The sequence below is a fragment of the Lathamus discolor genome, chromosome 4 (genome assembly GCF_037157495.1).
Source record: "Lathamus discolor isolate bLatDis1 chromosome 4, bLatDis1.hap1, whole genome shotgun sequence".
Taxonomy (NCBI): Eukaryota; Metazoa; Chordata; class Aves; order Psittaciformes; family Psittacidae; genus Lathamus; species Lathamus discolor.
In genome coordinates this window covers 113677739-113700673 of record NC_088887.1, presented here as the reverse complement: position 1 = coordinate 113700673, position 22935 = coordinate 113677739, and the positions used below count along the sequence as shown (strand labels likewise).

The following is a 22935-nucleotide window of genomic DNA, read 5'->3' as shown; positions in this document are numbered from 1 at the left end:
ACAATCAACTCTGAGAACCTGTGATGCTTTCCGCATTGTTTTACTGCCTCCTTCTAGTTCTGTAATAGAAATATTATGGATAGATACGTGAGACATATACTTGTAATTAGTAGCTCTGTTGGGAGGGTGGGCAATTGCTTGTAAATAGTATCACTCCTGTTATAAGGAGTTTGAGTGTCCATTTGCTTTTCTAGGTAATATTGCTTGTTCAGAGCTAAGAGTAGTATCTCACCCAGTGTTGCTAATACTGCTCTAAACCAACATTTGACTCAGTATTGTCTTCTTCCTTTAAGCATAAAAATTAAAACAAGATAAATTACGTCGAAGATATGTAAAGAGTTTGGTCAGTAGGTGAAAAGGTTGAAACAAAGGGCATGTACTTTGTACATCTGTGTGCAGTCATCTTTGTTTTTTCTGATGGATTTCTGTGAATCACATTGCTGTATAATGCAAGAGATGCAGTTGTCCTGATATATTGTGGGTTGGGCACTTCCAGTATGTGTAATACCTGTCTTGCTTTGTGTTATAACCAGGTGACAGTATCAGCCAAAGTAACATACCGTCCCATCAGAACCGTTTCCCAGACTACCTTGAAGCCATTCCAGGGACAAATGTGGACCTTGGGACACTGGAAGGAGATGGGATGAATATAGAAGGAGAAGAACTGATGCCAAGTCTGCAAGAGGCTTTGAGCTCTGACATCCTTAATGACATGGAATCTGTCTTGGCAGCCACCAAGCTAGATAAAGAGAGTTTTCTTACTTGGTTATAGGGGCCTCAGGGAGACTGAATTCTGAATCTGTGAAGGATCTAAGGAGATTAGGACATCTGTATCTGAAGCTCAGAACAAGCCAGTGTGGCACACTTGGGCTTGTGTTCAGAAAAAGTAAATGAACAAAATACTCAACAAGATTCTTTTGTTTTGCTCTTCCTTGTCCATCGCTGCTGTTGTATATTGCTGACTTTTTTCCACAGTTGACTCTGAAGAACAGACATCTTCTTGATCTTTTTCTATTGCTGTTGCAACTACTGTTCAAGGGGGGTGGGGAGGGACGATGAGCCTATTTGGATGACGAGTGCCATTCCTTTTGTCCTAGTGTGCGCTTGCGTATCATTTTATCTAAGTACTCAGATTGAGAGTTAATTTCTGCATGTCACTGCTTGTAGTTTGCTCAGCTAGTTGTCTCCTGCTGCCTGTGGCAAGTGGTAAGATACGGCATACTGGGGTGACAAGCCAAAAATGATGTATCTGGTCAAAAGAAGTCAATACTGATTTGGAGAAATGACTTAAAGGAGGGCTGAAGACTGTTTGGCATTAAGTGTTTCTACTAGTAACTCTTTCATTAGTCACAAAGTGCTCTTGTTCATATTTTATGTTATAGTAAATCATGAGTCATTTTACATAGAAGCATATATGAACTTTGATTGTTGCCACGTATTCTAGCCTAACTTTTGTTTGTCAGAAATAGTTTGATTATTTTTGTTAGTTGGTTTAACTGTAGCTGTAGGATGGGAAGTAAATTCTAGGTGTTCTTTTGGTTTTTTTTTTTTTTTTTTTTTATTAGTGAAATCTAAGGTTTTTTCTGATTTCACATAGTCTTATTTAAATCTGAATTGTCTGCTTTTTTTATACTTAAAACATGCCTATTGTAGCCTGGTAAGCTAGTGAGTACATAAACCAGTATGTTTTGCCTGTAACTTTTTTATTGTTTTAAAGGCTAGCTTTGAATGTAATCAGTAGAATTCATGACCAGTGGCTTATTTTTCATGTTTATTTGCAAGATTTTTAATTACAATCTGATTGCAGCAATACAAAAGTTAGAATCCTAACTGTCATATGTACAATTCTTGTACATACTGTAAAGTAGCAGAAACCATTTTAAAATAACAGATGCATTTAATCTCTCTTCTGGTTTTCAGTTTTGATACCTGAGTTTAGATTTTCAAATCATTAATGGGAAAAAAACTATTAAAAGTTTCTCATAAATTAGCATGGAAAAAGTGTGAACTATTAATACCACTCTTAAGTTGCAATGAAAAGGCTAGAACACCAAAAAACAAATCCTCAAGAAAAATCATAAATGTGATAGATATCAAATTCTGTTTGGTGAAAAATAAGCCCTGGACACTATATGTAGAAGAATGTAAAGATATGTGTTAGATGGTGATGTGAGCAGGTAATGAATTGTATATTAGTGGTAGAGCTTAGTATGGGGTAGAGGTGAATATGAATTATCTTTATTTTAACAGGAAAAGGTGTATCACTAAGTTGTTTGCAGGAGTTGACACAGTTTCCAAAGAGTATTTTTAAATGAACAAAATGAGCATGAATCAAACTTTCAGTATAAGCTATGAAGTATTGTAGGGTTTTAGGGTATTTTTCTGATGAAAAACAGTGTCACCAGTTAACACCTCTATAACTAAGGGCCTGTCACCATCCTCAATATGAGCCTTTATTTTCAAGGGTGTTTAACATGACTATAAATATATTGTAATCATGGAACTTGGTTTTGGAAAAAGATCTCAGCTAGCAGGGACTTCTCCTGGGGAGAGATTTTGGGGGGTTCATTGTTTTGCGTTTTTTTAAAGACATTGATTATTTTTTGAGGAATGAATCAGCAAAACAAACCAAACCCCCATATTGTTATTATCATTTGGATTTTGAATGCTTCAGGAATAGTTCTGATTTAGGATAATGTAAAGAATGAAAACTCTGAATCAAGTCTCATTTTAAAAACTGAAGCAGCAGAGGCAGAGAGATTTTAAATTTGCCGCTATAAATGTACATTTACTACTTTATGTAAGGATTTTAGTGTTTGAAATACACAAAATTGTTTGTGGCTTGTTACAGGATACAGGCAGGTTTTAAAATACCAGTTTTCCAGACACATCCACAATGACAAATATATTCTGCTACACCAATAATTCAGTGATTAATAGGCCACTTATGTTGTGCAATGACACAGTAGCTCCTGAAGCAGTATATTGTGTCCAAGATAGGGGTTTTAGTAGTATTTTTACAGTTTCATTATGAATTCTTCTCTCTTCTTCCCTTCAGGAAAAAAAAGACACTAAGTTTTTGGAACTTGAATGGTCTGACATAAAACCACAACAGCAAGGAAATTCAGAGTTGATTCCATTTCAGTTGTCTTCCACAGTTGTGTCCAGGTACAATAGCACATACGATGCACTGAGTGCAGACTCCTGACATGCTGTACCTTGCTACAACAGCAGGGAGTACAGAACAAATTTTCTTTCCTTGCTTTTGTGCGTTTGTCACAGCTTTAATATTTGAATGTTTTCTTCTCATTGTAGAAACACTAAACAGCTTATACTGTATTTGGGTAGCACTGCTTAGGGTAGATACTGACAAACTGGGAATCCTTGAACTGCTCTAACATGAACTATGTTTTGTGATACTTAATTGATTTTAATACATTTCCGTTCTCTCATTTATTAGGAAACACACCATAGAGATGCTGTAATGTTGGCAATCAACACTAATTTGGATTATTATTTTTTTTAATTCTGCAAACGCATTGTTTGATGAAGTGGTTACAATCGTTTGAAATGCAAAAGTGTTTGGGGTAGTATTTTATACTGATGTATATATTGAAACAGAAATCATTGTAATAATTGTAATAGCTGTTAGTTATAAATACACTATATGCAGACAGATGGGGCTGTACAATACTGTGCTGTTCAACACCTGGGCAGGGCTACTGCTTGGCAACAGGTTGCAATGACAGTAAACTATACGGATCAAATATTGTACCATTCAGTGTTGGCGCTCACCAATGCAAATGGAGAAGAGATGGTTTCAACATGATTAACACTACATAGCTTTCACACAGGTGGTAAATTAGTACTAAAGTGACCTTTTCACTTACAAGCATGTTTTTTATACAAATTAACAGGTGTGCCTGTGTAAAATAATGTGTGTTCTGTATCTTGGAAAAAATACTCTCCACATTTAGAATGTTATATGTTAGAGAACTCTTAAATGCACCCTTGTCAAAAATTATATATATTAGTTACCAATGTTACTTTTAGATATGAGCATGACTGTAAGTTAGGTACTTAGTATGTTCTGTTACATTATTTTTTCTTTATGTAATACTTTTTCAGTTGTTTTATTTGGTATAAATATATACTTTGTGCTTAAACGTCTTTGTTTGTTTTTAACATCCAGTAGTATGTAAAGATACTGACTTCCTTCAGTGAGATGGATGCATTGAATTGTTGGAATTCCTATTGTAGTACATCTGTTCGCATCCCCCTTGTCACTGCTTTTTAGTCACACTCCAGACCTGCAAACACTGTGCCCAGGCTCACCTAAGAGACAAGGGAGCTGCTGAAGTCAGCGAAGGCTTAACACTAAAGTATACATCTCTGTGTTTGCAATATTGAAGAGACAGTGATGCTGCTGAGCCTCGTACAGCTTGTGTGAAACAGTCCTTGCATATGGCACTAGAGTGAGAGCTGGGAACAGAATATCCGTTACCTACTGTAAGAAAGCATCCGCTTTTTGCAGATAATGCTTGCAGTGTTCAGGATCTTCCCACGTAGCAGATACATTTTTGGCTAACTCTTAAGTTTATATGATAATTTGTGGCAGACTATCAATAAAGACACACTATTTTCATTTCCAAGTTTTGACTTATGAATGGTGAAATATGTAACGACATACCTTGAAAGTGTCTGAAGATTTCAGTGTAAAATAATCTTGACAGTATTCATTAATCTTCTGTAAACCAGAAATTCTGAAAGATGTTTTTCATGATGGCTGCAGTCATACGCTGTTTGCATTTTAGCGGGTTGTTACTATTCAGCACTGAAATGCCTCAGCCCTGTGAAATTCAGTGTCATTGTGTCCTTTCTTAGTTAGAGATCCAGGGCTTGATGCTTCTATCACTTTGTGTTTTATTCCTGAGTTCATAGCTAGGTTTAGTCACTTGGATCCTTTAAATTTAAACCTAACATCACACCTTGGACCTGGTGTGGTGCACTGGAAAGCCAGTGCCAGGGCATGACAAGGCTCTGATTTTATTTGCTGATACCGCTTTCTCACAATTATAAGTTGACATATGGCAGTAGTTGAAGTATGAGTGACCTTCTGAGGCAGCCCTAAATAAAGGCTATTCCAGCAAAGCAGGATATCTGGTCCAGGTGTTGCAGGTTCACTTGGCAATTCCTTTTGAAATATTCTCAAGTCTTAGTTAGACATAAAAAAGTATTTGTTTCAGTAAGCCAGAAATGTGCTTTCTCAGAAGCACTGAGTCTTCCCTGTGCTGATGTGCACATTATAAGCTAAAAAACCCATTTTTCAACTAGGATCATTAACAAAATAATTACTTGAGATGGGGCTATGATCTGTCTGGCACCTCCTGTTCCGGAAACTCATTGTGAGATAAAGTGGGGCCATCAATTTTAGTGTCAGTATCCATAGTTTATATATGTCCCTGCTGAAGAGTAAAGGTGTGCTGTTTGCCCCTTGTTGTCACCACTTACTGCTAACAGTAGTTATCCACACCCACTGAGATGTCATTGAAATAGGAAGACATCTGTGCAGCATGAGAGCTTTGGATTGACATGAAATGACAAATTGTCTTTAGACAATAGGGTAGAGCTTTGTGCCAACCACTGTATCCAGTACTTAATGTCTCTGAAACAAAAAAAAGCCAGTATGGTTTTCTCCAAAGAAAACAGATTGAGGAAGCATGCTGAATAAGAAATGTATGAATACCAATACATCTGACAAAGCTGCCTAGGGTTTTTGTGGAAAACACGATTTCTATTTCTCCTGACAGAGATTGTAACTGAATGCTACACATACAGGTGATTACTGACTGGCGGTATTTTCTCTATATAGGAATGAAGTTGGTCACTCATTACAGTATTTTCTATATGAAACTGGCTTGTATTAGAATATGAGAGGCAAAATAATTTTGGTGTATTTTCCTGTTACCATATTAGCAAGTGATTTTAAAAAAAAGGTGGGAGGAAGTCAGGAGGAGCTCCAAGAGGCTTTTATTTGTTACGCAACAACAAAATAGAGCTCCATATAAGCGGTATGATGGATCTTCCTGAAATGCCATTTCTCCTTCTCCCATCCATGTTATTTCTGAGCTCCTGTAGCAGGTTTTGAATTACTGTATTTACCACCTGTGAGTTTTGTTTGCCTATTATCTGAAGACTGGGACTGTAGCGCCAGGTGCTGTTGGTCCCCAAAGGAGAGCAGAGTTCTTCCTCTGGAATTCAGCTCTCACCATTTAAAGTCTGTAATACAGCGCAGAAGCTAGTCTGACTCCACACTTGCTGCCCAGCCACTGTTGCAGGGTGGTTATTGGCAAGCATGATTTTTTCGAATGATGTTAGATTCCTGTTCTGGTTTGAATTCCCAGAGACTCGAAAAGTTTATCTTTCCTATCTCATTACTTCGATTCCTGTAGCCAGCTCTGTCATAGCAGGGGCACTGTGCCTATGGATGGTGCTATGCTCCTAACCAGCACCTCAACCTGAGTTAACAGTGGGGTTTTTTAGAGGTACCAGTTTTATGCAGTCTTCTACTCATAGTTTCATTGTTCGGCACACAAATACAATTGTCTCAGCTCTCTTGGCTGACAAGTGACCCTTTGCAGACCTCACCAAGCAATATAATCCTTTCATACCTATCATCCACCACTGAGGAGCGTGACCTGGAGGTTCAGCTGTAATTCTGGACTTTCAAAGTCTATAGTTGAAATGAGATACTGGTCATGTGTGTGTATGACAGAATCCCAGACCCATGCTTGCAAAAACTGCATGACTTAGGTGGTAATAGCTCACAGCAAATGGCAGTAACTGTGAGATGCCTGCTGGCTAGTTAGACCGGCACCTGTCCCAGCCAGCACCTCTAACCCTGCCCATCCGGGACTCCAACAGCTGCTTTAAAGCCCTGGGGTTTAGATCTACATACAGCACTATGTAAAACTGTATGGCTTCCTTTATTTAACTTTGGTTTTTCAGTTAAGACATGACTTTCCTTTAGAAGGTCTTTGCTCATGCAAACTGCCTTTCAGGATCTGGTAATTATATGGTTATAGATTCCTCAGAAGAATTAATCTGTGATGAAAAGCAATAGAAATAGAAATTTCTCTTTGCAGGTTAGTTAGTGGCAAGGCTGCTAGAAAACCTGTCACCCAAACAGTCCTATCGGTATCCAAGGTCCTGCCATCCCTATACTAGCCATGGCTCAGAAAACAAGCTGGTTTTACATGAAAATCGATTGCAGTAAGACTCAGGTTCCTTACAACCGTGATCTCCGCTGGTGGAGTTCACTGTTGTGATACATGATACACGAAGATGATTTTGCTTTGTCATCACCTTAAAAATGAAACACTGAAGTGTGGCGAGGCCTGCGAGCAAGAAGGAAGCAGACCTGTGCTGTTGTACAAGGGCAGAGTTTCTTAGCTGCTCTTAGAAATGTCTTCTGCCAGAGTGAAGACATCTGGTGGGCTTGTTTCCTTGTGGCAACTGGCTTCACATTTGCTTGCATTTTATTTTTAATGTCGCTAAAGTCTAACAGACGGTGACGGTTTTGAAGTGAGCACATTGGTGACGAAGCAAAGGGTAAAGATGGTTTTTAAACTGCAGTCAGGTATACAGCTGGGTACGCACTGCCCTGGAGAGACAGGACTCCCACCTTGCAGTGGCACATCTGACCTCCTTTTCCGCCTTTAAGTGTGGCATTTTACCAGTTCCAGGAGGACTGTGTGGTGTGGTTTTACTGGTGTCCTGGGAGCACTGAAATGTTAATGCTTGCAAAATACTTCGAGGGTAAAGCATTATTTAAGTGCTTTTTATTAATTCATTCTCAAACGATGTGATTTTGTGGGTCTTTTACCAAGTGGCATCACCACAAAGGAGTATGATTTTTGCAATGTAGTCCAAGGTATCTGGTTCTACTTGCTTAAACCCACAAATACGTTACAGACAGGTAATGCGTCACTGCATATCAAATGATAGCTTTCACTGGTGCGTGAGCATTCGGTAGGAAGGGTGAGCTGATTGAAGCAAGCCCTCCTCTGCTGCTCACAAGTTAACTTGAATTTCCTTGTATTTGATGCACAGTTACCACTGACAGGTTAGTGTGCGCCAGCTCTTCCTTCTCTGAAAACCTTTGTGTCGAAGTCCTTAGGTTTTTAGCTGTTTTTCAGATTCAGCTTTCCTTTATCTGGTCTTCTTTCTGGGAAGCCAAAGTAATCTTGTAGATTTAAAAGTACGTTGATTAATAATGAGCACGAGGGGGGGAAATTCTTGCATCATTATGCATATATATGCACAGAGTAGTGCTGCATGCATTTGTGTGTGTGTATATAAACACTATATGTAAACATCTTATTTCCTGTCTAAAGACAACTCAGATTCTCATGAGCATTATATTTGTTCTTGGCTCATAAGGAAAAAAACCTAATAAAAGTGCCATCCCAGTTATAGTCTGCATGGCCATTGCTTATTTTTAAGTTCTCAGGTTTTTAGGTGTGATGTAGGAACATTGCAATCAGGAAACCACAACAAAGGAGACAGAATGTGAATGCACGTGTTACTCAGCTGTGCTGCCTCTCAAGAAATCAATCTGGAGTAGTAGTAGCATGCCTCCTGTAAGTTAGTTTGGCTTTTGGGGACTTAAAGGCACCTTGCACACAGAACACCCTAAGCCCAAAGGGATGAGGTTAAAGAAGATGGGTTGCCAGTCACTCCCCTCCTGTGGGAGCTCATCTCTTGCATTTAAGATGAGACAGAAGGAAAGTTGGCTTGAGCAACCTGGTCTAGTGGAAGTTCTCCCTGCCCTGGCAGGAGGGTTGGAACTGGGTGAGCTTTAAGGTCCCTTCCAACCCAAGCTATTCTAAGATTCCGTAAGTTTACCTTCAAATATAATGCATAATCCACACTATGCATCCTACCATATGCACATTCTGTAACTGCATAGTCATATGCATGAGTATACAAACAGAGATACTTGCATGGGTAAGGAGAGAGAGCTGGTATGTTATGGAGCAAAATGTTTGCTCATGGCAGGATTAAACCCCTAGTGGATACCTAATGCAGCCAAGTGCCATGTTCCACTGATACGTAGCGCATACTATGTTACTTGGTCGAGTTATTCTTTTAAATAGAGATTAAGATGATTTTGGATTACTTCCCCACCCCAAAGATCCCATGACAGTTGCCGGGGTTTCTTTTGTTTTTGAAGATTTAAGCTGCCTCCATGGGTGGGCCTAGAGTGTTTTAGAATGTATTAACATGTGGATTTATTCTGCACTTGAGTATAACTCTTTCTATGCTGTGACTTTTGTTGCTAGGTATTTCTTTGTTAGAGCTGTAGCACTGGGACATAAGATGACGAGCTGATGACCATGCATCTGAAGCTGATTCGGGGTGCTTTTGAAGTCAGAAGCCTGTGACCTTAGGTTTCGAATCAGCCTTTTGGACTGCGTGCTGTGTTTGCATAGGACCCAGTCTGCTACTGGAACAAAGAGGAGATTTTTGTATCCCATAATAGGCAAGCTGAGTGCTCTAAACGCCGCTAGCACTGACTCCAGTGGCCACTCTCTTAGGCTTTTCTTTTTTTTTCTTTCTCGTTTTCCATTGTGTTGCCTGTAAAAATGTATGCTGTACCCTCCCTGTTATTGAAGTACTCAGATCTCAGCAGGGATGTTCCAGTTTGTGCATTTGTAAGTATTAATACATTTGCATGTGTTTGTGAATTGTATTTTGAAATACACAAAATGTGGAGGGGCTCCGAGTGTGCTGCAAGACAAGATCAGACAGTGAAGTGCTTGAAGGAAAAATGGAGGCAAACCACTGAAGACCAATAGACAAGTATTTGCTCAGAAACAGGCAGTTACAGGAACTGAAGATCAGGTAGCTCAGTAGATAAAATTGATTTTGTGGCTCAGGAGAACATCACAAAATTGAATTTTTCTGTCTGTTTTTTGCTGTTACAGAAATGCATATGCTCTCATGAGATGAACAAATGCAAATACAGCAGACACAAAGCAATTCTACACTGGTTTGTATCCAGGAGAAGCTGGAGTGCCAGTCAGCCTTTTGGTGACAGCATTTGAAGAAAGGCATGCACTGAAGACGGTCCAGAGGAGAGTACTGGTGAGGAGATGAGGTTCCTGTAGTTGGGCCATTTGTCTAGAGAAAAGCTAATTAAATGGTTAAAGGTGATCTCCAAGTAAAAAGCAACTGCTACCAGGAATCTGTTAACCACAGAGCACAGGAGAAGTCGTCAGTTACACAGCAGGACAGTACACTTTAGGTTAGGAAAATGTTTTACTCTTCCGGGTGCCTTGCTGGGGGGGCTGAGGAGGCTGCTTTAGCTCTGCCTTGGGAGGATTCAAGGAACAAGTTGGACGAACATCTCTCAGGAATGGGACGGAGCTGACCCAGTCTCGGCGGGCGAGGTGATCGAGCCGACCTCTGAGGTCCGCTCCCAGGCAGCGTCTCAAAGAACTGGGGCCATTGTCAGAGCTCAGTCACCAGGTTAGAAAAGGCAGGTCCCCAGAGTCTCAGGCCAGGGACACTTTCCACCTCTGCTTCAACTAGTAACCTGAGTTCCTCCTGTGATTTGTGGTTAGTGAAGGCAAACACCTCAGCGAGGGGCAATTTTGACTCTCAGTTTATCTGGTAATTCCTTACAACCAACAGTCACACCAATGGTGTACAAATGGAAAAATCCCCACCTTACTAGCTATTTACATTTGTCCAGTTTTGGTTTCCAAACATTAGTTCTTTCTCTGCCTAAGAAGTCCTCTTTTCTTCTACTGAAAACATTTGCATGCTTTAATTAAGCTCAAGTGCTTTAACATACTGGACAAAATGTTTCCACTGTGGTAAAGGGTGCTTTAGTGCTATCTGTCTTCTAACTAAATGTACTGCATGTGTTCAATCTGTCTATGAATTAACCCAGCCAGCCGAGTTTGAGTGTGGCCAAGATGCAATAGATTGAGCACAGCTCCCACTTAGTAGGAGAAAAACCTCCTGCAGAGAAGTAAAATCATCCTGAAAATCATCCAGCCTTTGTGGAAAAGATGTATTTTTGGCTGAAAATCTAAGGGAACTACTGATGAGCTTGAAGCTAAGCCCAGATACCAGTCTTGGCAAAAACAAAAGCATCAAACTGGGTAAAAGGGGAAAAATTCCGGCAGCAGAAGTGTGTGGTCTTTTCTAATGAAACAGTCTTATGCACGTCCTCCGGTGCAGAGCACTGTGGTAAAAATGATGGCCTGCAGACTTATACATCATTTGTTTACTGGAATACATTTCCCTTAAGGGAGTGGCGTGTTTCCCACCCCCTTTACCTCAAAGCTTTCTCTTTATGGTATCTTTTTTCCCTACTAAGGAAGGTCTTCCTTGCAGTTCTGCCCTTGAATAAATAAGCTTCATAGGACTTGAAAAAGAATGTTTTTGGAATATAAATCTGTTTGGGACTCTGGAGCCATTTCAGTTAAGATGAAATGCTCCGTGTTTGGCTCAGGGTTATTAAATAATTCACTGTACTTATTGCCAAGCAAGGACTATTTCACACACAGTTTTCCTGGCTAAATCCCAACCTGGCTAATTCATGTGCCCACCTGAATTCCTCCTGCGTGTTTGAATAGGGGAGGTGATAGTCTTCACTTGCCTCACTAGGATGCTTGTGCCCCATCTGGCTCGTGCAGCCCGGCCTCCGCAGGTGCCTGCTCATGGGTGGGTAGGCGATAACTCCTGTTATGTAAAATACTTCAGGCTCCCTCAGATGAAAGGTGCTAAATGTATGCAAGTCATTTATTATTTTGCTCGCAGCCTGCCAGTTCTGCCTGAGCTGGAGACATGCACGACCTGTTCTGACTTCTCCAAAACAGGTTTTAATGTGCACTAAACACATTTGCCAGCGCTGCTGCGCTGCCTTTTGTTTCTAAATTTACCCTGTTGCACAGCTGATTAGGGAGACAGGAAGCAGTGCATGTATCTTGAAGCTTTCAGGAGACAAGCCCTCCCTGGAGATGTACTTCAGTGACCTAAATGTAGAGGGAACAACACGCTAGAGGTGGAGTTTCAAGCCTGGGCACGCCAATTTAGGTGATACCATCGAAGAGATGTCACTTCCTTCAGATGTTCACCGGCATTTCCCCACCCCCCTTCCTCCCCCAACGGCTTTGTTTTAAAACGCAGACAAGAGAGCACTGCTGCTTCCCTCTGCCCCACACTGACGGGTGGGACATTTGGGAGCTTGGGATCAGCAGTGTCAGCACTGGAGTAGGTGAAGCAGCATGTTGGTGAGCTTAAAGCAGAGCTTCGGAGAGGGGAGTGGCTTTTGTTCATCTCCCTTATCATTTTGGCAGATGCCTGAAGAAGTATTGTCTCTCCCCCTTCTATTTTTGGATAGGGGGATGGGAACACTTGGTTCCTTTCAAGCGGTATTTGAGTCTAGTTAGCAGAGAACTCCTTAGACACAGCAAAAAATCCACTCAACCAGGTTTTGCTGAAAGGTGAATTGCTTGATTCATCCATTCAGTAGGTATGTGGAGTCTCTGCATCATTTACAAGAAAATCATGTCCCTGCCCATGGCAGGGGAATTGGAACTAGACGATCTTAAGGTCCTTTCCAACCCTAACTATTCGGTGATTCCTGTGTGCTTCCATCTTGCACAAAAGACAACACACCATCATTCTGAGGTTAACTGTGTGACACCCCACGCCAGTGCCAGCAATGCAGATGCCTGATCTGCAACATGCACTGATTCTCTTGATTCCTTCATACGGAAAAGATTCAAAATACAGTCACTTTATACAAGCCAGCTTTTCTGGTTTGCTTTGCGTGGAAAGGCAAACAGCGATACCAGTAACGTGATACATCTGACTAGTGAGGTAGTCACTGGTGAGTGGATGGGCAGCAGTATCGCACAGGGTCACAGCCAAACCCTGAACTCTAATAGGGCACAGGCTCCTGGCAAACCTCCTCCCTTCACATGCCTCATCTGTGAAACGGGTAGAGTTAATTTCCCAGTACGATGGTAACTTGTTTTATCAAGTAATTTCAAGGTTTCCTTCCTTTGCAAGCTAACAGGTAGGGTTAAGAGCTACCCAAATATTTCCTGAAATAGTGAAAACCTGGCCCAGAAAGGCTTCCTTGGGAGCCAAGGTGCACTTGCCCTGCTCTTCTGTAGAGGTATTTCAAGTGCCTTCTCTTGGAGCCTAGCTTGTCAACAGTGCCACCTTCACAGGCTTGGCAACACTTGCATCCACCATGAAACTCTGGCTTGCCAGGCAATCCCAGTATCTCTCATCTGCCCAGAGGGTACCTGGGCTTGATGCTGCTTCAGATTCTATGCAGCTCTTTCTACAAAAAAGAGGAGCAAAACGCTACTAAATCAACTCACGGGTGTAGCAATGAAATACCACAGGTAGTACAGACCCTGGCATATTCTCCCCGGGGTGTTCCTCAATCACATTTGCTGTTCAGTATAAACCTGTCAATGCCATTCTATCTAGTGAGACGAGGAAAGCAGAAATCTGTAGTCAGTCCCAGTAACGAAAAGCATGGTTGCAAAAGCGTAAGTAAGCATGCAGTCATGCCTGGGACAATTACTTCAATGAGAGCACAAGTCATTCATCTGTTATTTCCCATTAATTTTACTAATCCTGTAAAACCTCCTTAAAATGTTTTTGCTGAAAGGTGAATTGCTTGATTCATCCATTCAGTAGGTATGTGGACTCTCTGCATCACCTACCTGAAAATCATTATGTTACCTCAGCTGGGATTCTTTAGTGGAGGCTGTGATGGCCAGGTGTCAGACATGTATATAAATCCCATTCCCAGGGTGCAGTTCAATCATCAAAATGTGACTATAGTTAAAACTTCACACTGAATTAAGTTCAGCTTTCCAGAATGTGGATAAATGCAAACACAGATTGACTGCATGATTCTACTGAGTGAACTAACCCAGCATCCTTTTGGAGACCCACTGCTATGCCATAAATTGAAAATTAATAATGCAATTGTTGATTTAGGTCCTGTTTTACTTTTCTGCCTGGGGGAAGAAAAACTTACTCTGAAGCACAGCTGAGGGGGCAGTAGGAGGTGCATCCTCTAAAAGCGATTTTCTCCATCAGCTGGATTTCCCCCCAGTTTATAGTAATAATTAATTTACATCTTTTACTTTCAGTTTCCCCCTTGGTTTTGGCTTTCAATAATTCAGAGAATAGCTGAAGCTGACACCAGCAGAGCCCCCTCTCAGCAGAGCTCGAGCTGTCCCCCTGCCAGTGCAGGCCATGGGTTTTCATGTGGCTGAGTGAATCACTCTGATCCTAAACACACAAATTACACTTGTCTGCTACAGTTTTAAATAAGCTTAGAGCTCTGCACAACGTAATTAACAGCCGTGACAATGAACTCTAAACTCTGCTTCCAACCTAAAGTAAATCACAGACCTGCGTATGAGACCTCCGACAAACTGAATCCAGTTTTGCTTGCTGAACGCTTCCATGTTTTTAGCCTTCCCTTTGCAGTGTAAATTCCACTTTTGTGTTAAAAGCTCTATGAGGAACTGAAAAGTAATCCAAATGCTACAATGCCAATCTGCTGCGAACCACCCGTGTTCCTGCCAGGATGGGTCCTGCCTGTTTGAGGATACTCAAACAGCCTTCCATGCTTCGCACTTTCAGCAGAGGTCCCCCACAACATAGGGCGCTGTACAGAAAAGCCTGGGATCTCCTGTCCCGGCAGGAATTTGGTGTCTCAGGCTCCAGCAGCCTTGCCTGGCAAAGTCCTCAGAAACCCACACAGCTGAAAGAATAATGGAACTAACCCATTAAATCCAGTAACAACTGGATTTTGGGATCCCCCCAAAATGCTGGTCTTCTGTGGCACTGCTATATCCCGGCAAGGGAACTTTTAGGTTTTTTAAGATACCTAGGAAGAATATCTTAGGAGGTCTGTAAAGACACGTGCACTGACAGATTTGGCTTGATGGGTTTGGAGAAGCCACCAGCCAACCCCTGGTGAGAGGTCCTTACGGCACTAGAGCTGTTGGAACTGGCTGAGAATGGCTGCTCTCCAGCTGAAGCTGACTTTCCTTATTTTGTGGCATTTGTGTCAATAGCAGCTTCTGGGCTCATGGCTGCCTCAGGGAGGAGAGTCCATAAACATCAGACTCTGTGAATTTTGCTGTTTTCCCAAACAGAACAGCCCCCTCAACCCACCTTTATGGAAAACTGAGATAGATAAAAACTATGTAAGAAACTATCTAAGAGAATACTTGATAACTAATTATTAAAGAGATGGAGTTTGTACAAGCTGCTTGCCTAAAAAGGAAAAAGGAAGTGTATCCTACACAGCACTGTTAGCTAATGCATCCACCAAACCATGGACCCCAGGGTGAGTAAGATGCCCCTAACAGCAATTCAGAAACTTTGGGGCTTTTCTGAGGAGTACTGGTAACAATCGCGCCAGTTTTGAACAGGTAATACATCAACACGGACCCAAAATGTACAACCTGAATATCTTCTTGCTGATGTTTTGAAAACCAGAAGAGATGTCGTCAAAGATTATTGTGTGCTTGAATGGCAGTTCTACCAAGTGTGAAGCAAACAGTAGTTTATGTTTCTTGGGTTTGTTTAAAAATTTCATTATTCAACCAAAATTCTCCTAAGCAGAGCAGTGCTCAACTTCAGAACTGATGTTGTCTTAGACTGAAGAATTTCCTTTGTCCTCATTCCTTTGCCTCCTAAAAAGCAATCTAGCCATAACAGTCAAATGGGAATGTCCATTTCTAAATGCTTAATTGCTTCATAAATGTTCAATGTTCAACATTTGTAAAGGCCAGAATCTCAAACAGAAGGAACTATATAGATAAGACATAAAAGACATCCCAGCTCATTATCAATCTGAATACTGTTCATGATCCTGAAATGAATTTTTCAAGATTCAAAGCAAAGTAGGGTTTTTTTTAGCTTTAGATTTCCTGGATCTTAATATCTGGATCTTGATTTCTGTTACATTTAACTTTAGCTTCATTATTTTTAGGTTGTGTTTGCTTTGGAATGATTCTAGCATCCTAAGCTATTTTTATTTTGTTCATGGTGCACACCTACAAATTTAATGTGGTCACTTCAGCTTTTTTAACTGGTAAAACTTTCATGCCACCAGTGTTGAAACCGCAAAAGGATGTGTCATTTGTAGTGATACAAAGAAAAGCATTGGCCTTCCAGGTCAAATGATTCTTTTTCTTATGACAGGTTAATCAAATCCTTGGTAATTGGATTTTGTTCTGCAGTAGTAAATAAAGAGGAAATATCTCTGGCAGCTTAAGCTGGATCTTCAGCTGCTGCATCTCCAGAACTGGCTCAGTTTCCGCCTTCCCTATTCATTTGTACATGAAGAAGGGAATGAACTGCTGGAGGGTGTTAGGTCTGCTTCCATCCCAGCTCCCAGGCAAACCACTGCCTGCCCATATACAAAAGGGAGAAGGAGCCTTAGAAAGCACCTTGGAAGGTGGGTGACATATACAGGTCCATGGGTCTGGATGGGTTACACCCAAAAGTGCTGAGGAGCAGGCAGCGGAGCTTGCTAAGCCACTCTCCACCATCTATCGTCAGTCCTGGTCTAGTGGGCAGGTCCTGGGGGATTGGATGTCAGCCAGTGTGATGCCTCTATACAAAAAGGCCAAGAAGGAAGACCCTGGAAACTCCAGGCCTGTCAGCCCGACCTCAGTGCCAGGGAAGGTCACGGAGCAGATGATCCTAAATGAGATCATAAAGCACGTGCAGGAAAACGGAGGGATCAGGCCCTGTCAACATAGGTTCATTAAGGGCAAGTTCTGCTTGACCAACCTGATCTCCCTCTACGATAAGGTGACCCGCCTGGTTGCTGAGGGAAAGGCTGTGGACACTGTGCATTCGGATTTAAGTGACAGCTCCATTTTAAACTGAACAAAGAATATTTGCAATATGAAAACTCATATTGACTGAAACTTCGGCACTCTGGCAGCACTTGGGACTTAAATGGAATCGAAAAATAGATCCATTCAGTACCATGTAGGCAATGAAAGCCTTACCTCAGGATTATATGGTTTATTACTTGTCCCCCACAAAGAGCAATGTTAAGATTACCAACTTACCAGTCATGGGTATGATAGATTGAAGGCTGCCAGGCAATCCTACCCTGCGTTCTCGTATCTATTATATACTTATTCACTGTAATAGACCCTTCAAATAAATACGGCTACAAATTGTCTTCACTACAGAAGCATATAATGAAAATACTCCATGAATGAGTAACCTGTACTATGTAAAAGAAGCTTGGAGCCAGGGTTAATTTTTGAAAGACGATGTTACTTCAGATTGTCTTGTTTCAGTGCACAATTAAAAAAACAAAAAAGCTTTTCTATGGTAAAGCTTTGAAAACAACTGCTCAAGATCAACCAAAAACAACCATCTCCATCTTTGCACACTGTGCTTGGTGTCTGGATTTTGTTTCGTACTTAAGCACAGATTTTTCCCTAAGAACATCTTCCCTTCCTGAAGCAAAGCTCTGCCAAAGCAGGTACCCCATTGCCCACGGTGGCCAACAGCAGATGGGTTTCAAGCGCAGGAAGACACACATGTACATGGGTCTGTCTGAAGTCCAGAGCACAGAAGTATTACCACAGACTGCACTCTGTGTGTATGGTGTAGGAGCCCTGAGTGCTCTCCGGACGGGTGGTAAGCATTTCACTATTCACTGCTTCATGTGTCAAAGAGTTAGTTACACAGCTCTCTGCCTGGTTAACTGTTGTGTAAGCAGCCATTGCATCTTGCTTCTCTTGGACTTGGTCCCTGCCAATTTCAGTTGGTGTTGTCTAACTTTTGTAACAGAAGAGAGGGTGAGCAATAGTTTCCTGGTTACTTTGTTCCTATTCAAATTTCATCTTTGTTCTCCTTGGACCTCTCTGTTTTTGAGATGAAAACCTGTAGCTTGTTCAACACTCCCTGTGTGAAGCTGGTTTCAAACCTCTGCACTCTAGCAGCCCTTCTTGGAGCCTTTCAATTTCTTACATAATCATTTTGAATGCATAAAACTGCCCAGAGATTCCCAGACACGAGCCCACCTGGACGTCTCCAGTGTGTAATGCTGCCACCTCTGTTCTCTAGTCTCTGTAACTTCTCACCCATTTTGATCAAGCCGGTCAAACTGGAACATACTGACCTTAACAAAAAATGCCATTTAAATGTATTCCAAATGATGCCTAGCTGAGAACAGCTTTCTAGAAACAAGGATGGAAATAGTGGAAGAGTCATTCCTGTATCTTTTCTTTATTCCTGCTCTTCTTCATTCCTGCTCACCACCCTGGCACCTCTGGGCTCAACTGTTAGGAATTTTTTTCTACACCATGTTTTGAGATCCAAACTCTTACCACTAGGTGGTGTGGTGTGGTATGGTATGGTATGGTATGGTATGGTATGGTATGGTATGGTATGGTATGGTATGGTGTGGTATGGTATGGTGGTATGGTATGGTATGGTATGGTATGGTATGGTATGGTATGGTATGGTATGGTGGTATGGTATGGTATGGTATGGTATGGTATGGTATGGTATGGTGTGGTGTGGTATGGTATGGTATGGTATGGTATGGTATGGTATGGTATGGTGTGGTATGGTATGGTGGTATGGTATGGTATGGTATGGTATGGTATGGTGGTATGGTATGGTATGGTATGGTATGGTATGGTATGGTGGTATGGTATGGTATGGTATGGTATGGTACGGTACGTATGGTGTGGTACACTGTGGTGTGGTACTGTTGTGTGCTGATGGCATCGATCAGCCAAGGGTGCTGCTGCTGAGCCCCCCTCTCTGGGCAAGCTCATGACATAGGACACTCACTTGGAAACCTGAAATGTTGTTTTGAAGGTAAATGAAGATCACTGAGCATGAATTAAGAAATAAGGGTAAATATGCAATGTTGTTTGGCATGCAGTCATCTCAACAAAATCTGTAAGTCAACAAGGGACATATCTAAACTGAGCTAATCCTTGTCTCTAGTTAGAGTGATTACAGAGATAACGGTGCTTATGTGGCAGCCATAGTAAATGTCTAAACTGAGTTAGACCAGTGGTACCCTAAAAGTGCCCAGTTATCTCCATCCACTGTAAAGGAAACTGAAGCTCACTTGGCTGCATGTGGGTGTCTAAGGTCAGCTGGGAGGAACCCCAGCCCTTGGGACTGAGCTGAGTGCATCTAAGAAAGCCAAGAAAGTATTGTGCTGTTTTGCTGGTGAGGTCTCTGCATTCAGCTCCCTTCACACGGAGGATAGAAAGCAGCTGGAGAAGGTGTACGGGATGACACTGAGAACTAGACCTTGGAGGCTAGGGCATCACTGGGGATATGGGAGTTCTTGTAGGAACAGACATCCAAGATGATACAGATAAATCTGAATGTGAGCAGCATCACTTGTCATGTGGGGATGACTGTGGTGTGAGGCTGTAGAGGCTACATTGCGTTCAACAGGGTGTAATGCAAGAGCCTGAAGGGCTCCTGGGTGCTGCCACTGGGGCTGAGTTATTGGGAGAGTGCTGGGATACTCAGATGATACTGGGGATAAAAAGCCTGAAGGATAGCGGGCACTAGTGGCAATGGTGCTGGGATGATGCTGAGGTGCAGAACAAGGACATGCTGGTATGACTGGGGCAGAGCTTTAGTTTTGTGGGGATTGAAAACACTGGAGTGAGGAGCTGGCGTGAGTGTGAGGGGAGGCTGGCAGCTGAGTGCGGAAGGAGATCATTAGGACATGTGAGTGGGGATACGGTTAATGGCCGTTGCTTTTCCCCATTCTTCAAGTTCTTCCTCTGTAACTGCTCCACGTCTTGCTCCAGGGCCTGCGGCAACTCGTGGTACTAGGGCCTTTTATCATCTCCGTGCAGCCAAGCCTGGCGACAGCTGTTCTCCGCTCCCAAGCAGCAAGGAAGGGAGCACAGCCAGCTCGCCTGCCTGTGCACCACGTCTCACTCCTCATCTCCCCCACAGCATTAGGAGAAAGCACTCATGACAGACAGCAGAGAAGTCTGCCCTCATCCCAGGCTGAGGTGCTTCACCAAGGCGAAGTGCTAATGCGTCTCCCTGGTGGAGAATTGAGGCTTTAGATCTAAGCAAGAAACAGGAGCGACAGGTTTTCAGCCTGTGCGGAAAGCCCCTGCAAGCAGGAAGAACCGTACATGCCGGCTGATTTCCGGTTTTCTGCTGGTGAAAGAGCAAGGGAGTGACCGCAGCTCTGCTGTGGGCTCTGGAAAGGACATGGTAGCTATCACTAAGGTGTTTTTCTCCCCTCTCCTTTCTGTTCTCCCTCCTCCTCCTCCTGCCTGCTCATCTAGTCCCACTAGTCATCCCAGTTCAGGTCCTGGGCTCTTCACTAAGCTGGGGTGCTAGCATTTGCTTTCCAGCTCCTTGTGTCATCGCGGTTTTATTCTCGCTGGTTTGCAATCCAAGTGCCTCTCTACCTTGCCACTTCAGCCTCACTTCCCAATCACATCCACCCTCAGCCTTGATGCTTCCATCGCAGCAGCACCCTGGGCACCCTGCAGAAAGGGCTGCCCCTCACGGGGCTGGAAGCACTCAACTGGGTTCAGGCAGCGTCCAGTCTGCTGCCCAATGGCCACAGTCCGGCCAAGCCTGGGAGCTGGCCGGGGACACGGCGTGCCCTCTGCTGCTGACACAGCCCCCTGCAAATTCATCTGCCAAGCTGACAAGATTCTGCTGAAGTACGTGAGCTGAGGCTTTTTAAAAACACATTTATAACTTGGCTACGTCTTCTGGCATCAGGGTGACCTTCTCCCTCTTTTGCCAAATTTCAGGCTGTTGCTCAAATAAACGGTTGCCTAATCTTGCCCTGAAAACCACAGAACCATTTTTACTGAAACTGCCCTCCCCTTTCCTCCTCCTAAAAGAAAATGGAGGGGGAAAGAATCAGCCCGAGGCCAAGCCTTGGCAGAAGACATTTCAGCCTGGATGAGTAACATCTAACAAGCTTACCAGCAACCAAAAGCAGGAGTTCATAATGAGAACTGTCAAGCGGTGGTAATTACAAGCAGTGCTACCAACTCTATCTGCAATGTGCATCACCCAGAAAAGGAGGGAAGTGCATAAGCGGCAAAGCTAATTTTGTGTAACCTGAAGAACTGGATGAATGCCTTGGAGTGTCTGTTTCTCATCCGACTTCATCTATCGCTAGCTTCCTTTTGTTACTTCTTGCAGTTGTGCTCTTCCTCCTCTGCAGTTCCTGCCATCTGGAAGTGTTCTTGTATTCTATCAACACCCTAATGTCAGCTTTCAGTTAAAATCGTATTTGGGATCCCTTGTCTTTTGCTTTTACTTTTCTCCTCATGGTGCTTATATTAATCTCTGAAATGGTTTATTCAACTCAGCTGAGAATGATGCAGCAAACAACCAGCCTCTATGTGAGAAGCAAGGAAGAAGTATTAACTTGCAATTTAGCATAGGAATGAGCTTCAGATAGCTAAAAAACCTGATAATCTATAACCCCCAACTGTGGACACTGTTAGAATCTCATTTATATAATCTTCAAATATAAGCTGAAATATAAGGCAATAAATATTAGTGACATAATTCAGAGAGTATGTTGCTCACCAACTGCATATGATGAACTAGCACAACCTGTGAGGTCAACTTGCTCGGCCAGCTCTTGCTTGGATTCACAAAGGGTTAAATTCTGCCCAGTCAGTTGTAGGAAGGATTCAGCCCTTTCACAGCTGTAAATCCAAGAGACAAGCTTGTTATCTAATCTGGCATCTTGCATAACACAGTCTGTGGGGCTTCCCTGGACTGAGGTTTACTCAGCTAGACCTTAATCTTGAAAAAGCGGTATTCAGGCACAATTTTATGGTAGCTGTAGGTATTTCACGCACTGATCCCCCAGTAATGACCCCCCAGGTTTTGCATCTGTAATGATTTCAGGATAACTGTGGGTGTAACTTGTGAGCACTTAAACTTCCCTAAACAGTTGGCACCTTAATCATGGAATCATTTAGGTTGGAAAAGACCTTTAAGATCAATGAGACCAACCTAGACCAACCAAGACCAACTGTTAACCCGACACTGACAAGTCCACCACTAAACCATGTCCCTCAGTGGCACATACCTCCAGGGATGGTGACGCAACCACTTCCCTGAGCAGCCGGCTCCAGTGCTTGACAACTATTTTGGGGAAGAAATTCTGGGGGAAGAGATGTTTCCTAATAGCTAATCTAAACCTTCCTGTGCAACTTGAGGCTGTTTTCTTCTGTCCTATCACTTGTTACTTGGGAGAAGAGATTGACCCTCACCTTGCTACAACCTCCTTTCAGGAAGAGCAATAAGGTCTCCTCTGAGCCTCCTTTTCTCCAGGCTAAACAACCGCAGTTCCCTCAGCCGTTCCTCAGCAGACTTGTTCTCCAGACCCTTCACCAGCTTCATCGCCCTTCTCTGGACATGCTCCAGCACCTCAAAGTCTTTCTTGTAGTGAGGGCTCAGAACTGAACACAGGATTAAAGGTGTGGCTTCACCAGTGCCCAGGGATGGTCACTGCTCTGGTCCTGCTGGCTAAGCTATTCCTGACACAGGCCAGGATGCCGCCGGCCTTCTTGGCTGCCTGGGCACAAGCTCGCTCATGTTCAGTGGCCGTCAATCAGCGCACCCAGGTCATTTTCCGTCAAGCAGCTTTCCAGACACATTTCCCTAAGCCTGAAGTATTTCATGGGGTTGTTGTGGCCCAAATGCAGGACCCGGCACTTTGCTTTGTTGAATGAACCTCATACCACTGGCCACGGCCCATTGATCCAGCCTGTCCAGATCCCTCTGCAGAGCCTTCCTATCCTCCAGCAGACCAACACTCCCACCTGCAAACTTGGTGTCATCTGCAAACTTACTGAG

At 42.8% G+C, this 22935-nt stretch overlaps 1 protein-coding gene across 8 annotated transcripts in view; it reads left to right on the top strand.

The window, feature by feature from the left end:
- YAP1 (Yes1 associated transcriptional regulator) overlaps window positions 1–4652 on the top strand; it is an 87188-nt gene extending 82536 nt beyond the window's left edge. For all 8 annotated transcript variants that reach the window (XM_065678698.1, XM_065678700.1, XM_065678697.1 and 5 more), the window contains one exon: window positions 534–4652. In XM_065678698.1, coding sequence (XP_065534770.1) covers window positions 534–772 — 239 coding nt within the window. In that variant the 3' untranslated portion in view covers window positions 773–4652. The remainder of the gene's footprint in view (window positions 1–533) is intronic.
- Window positions 4653–22935: the final 18283 nt, after the last annotated feature.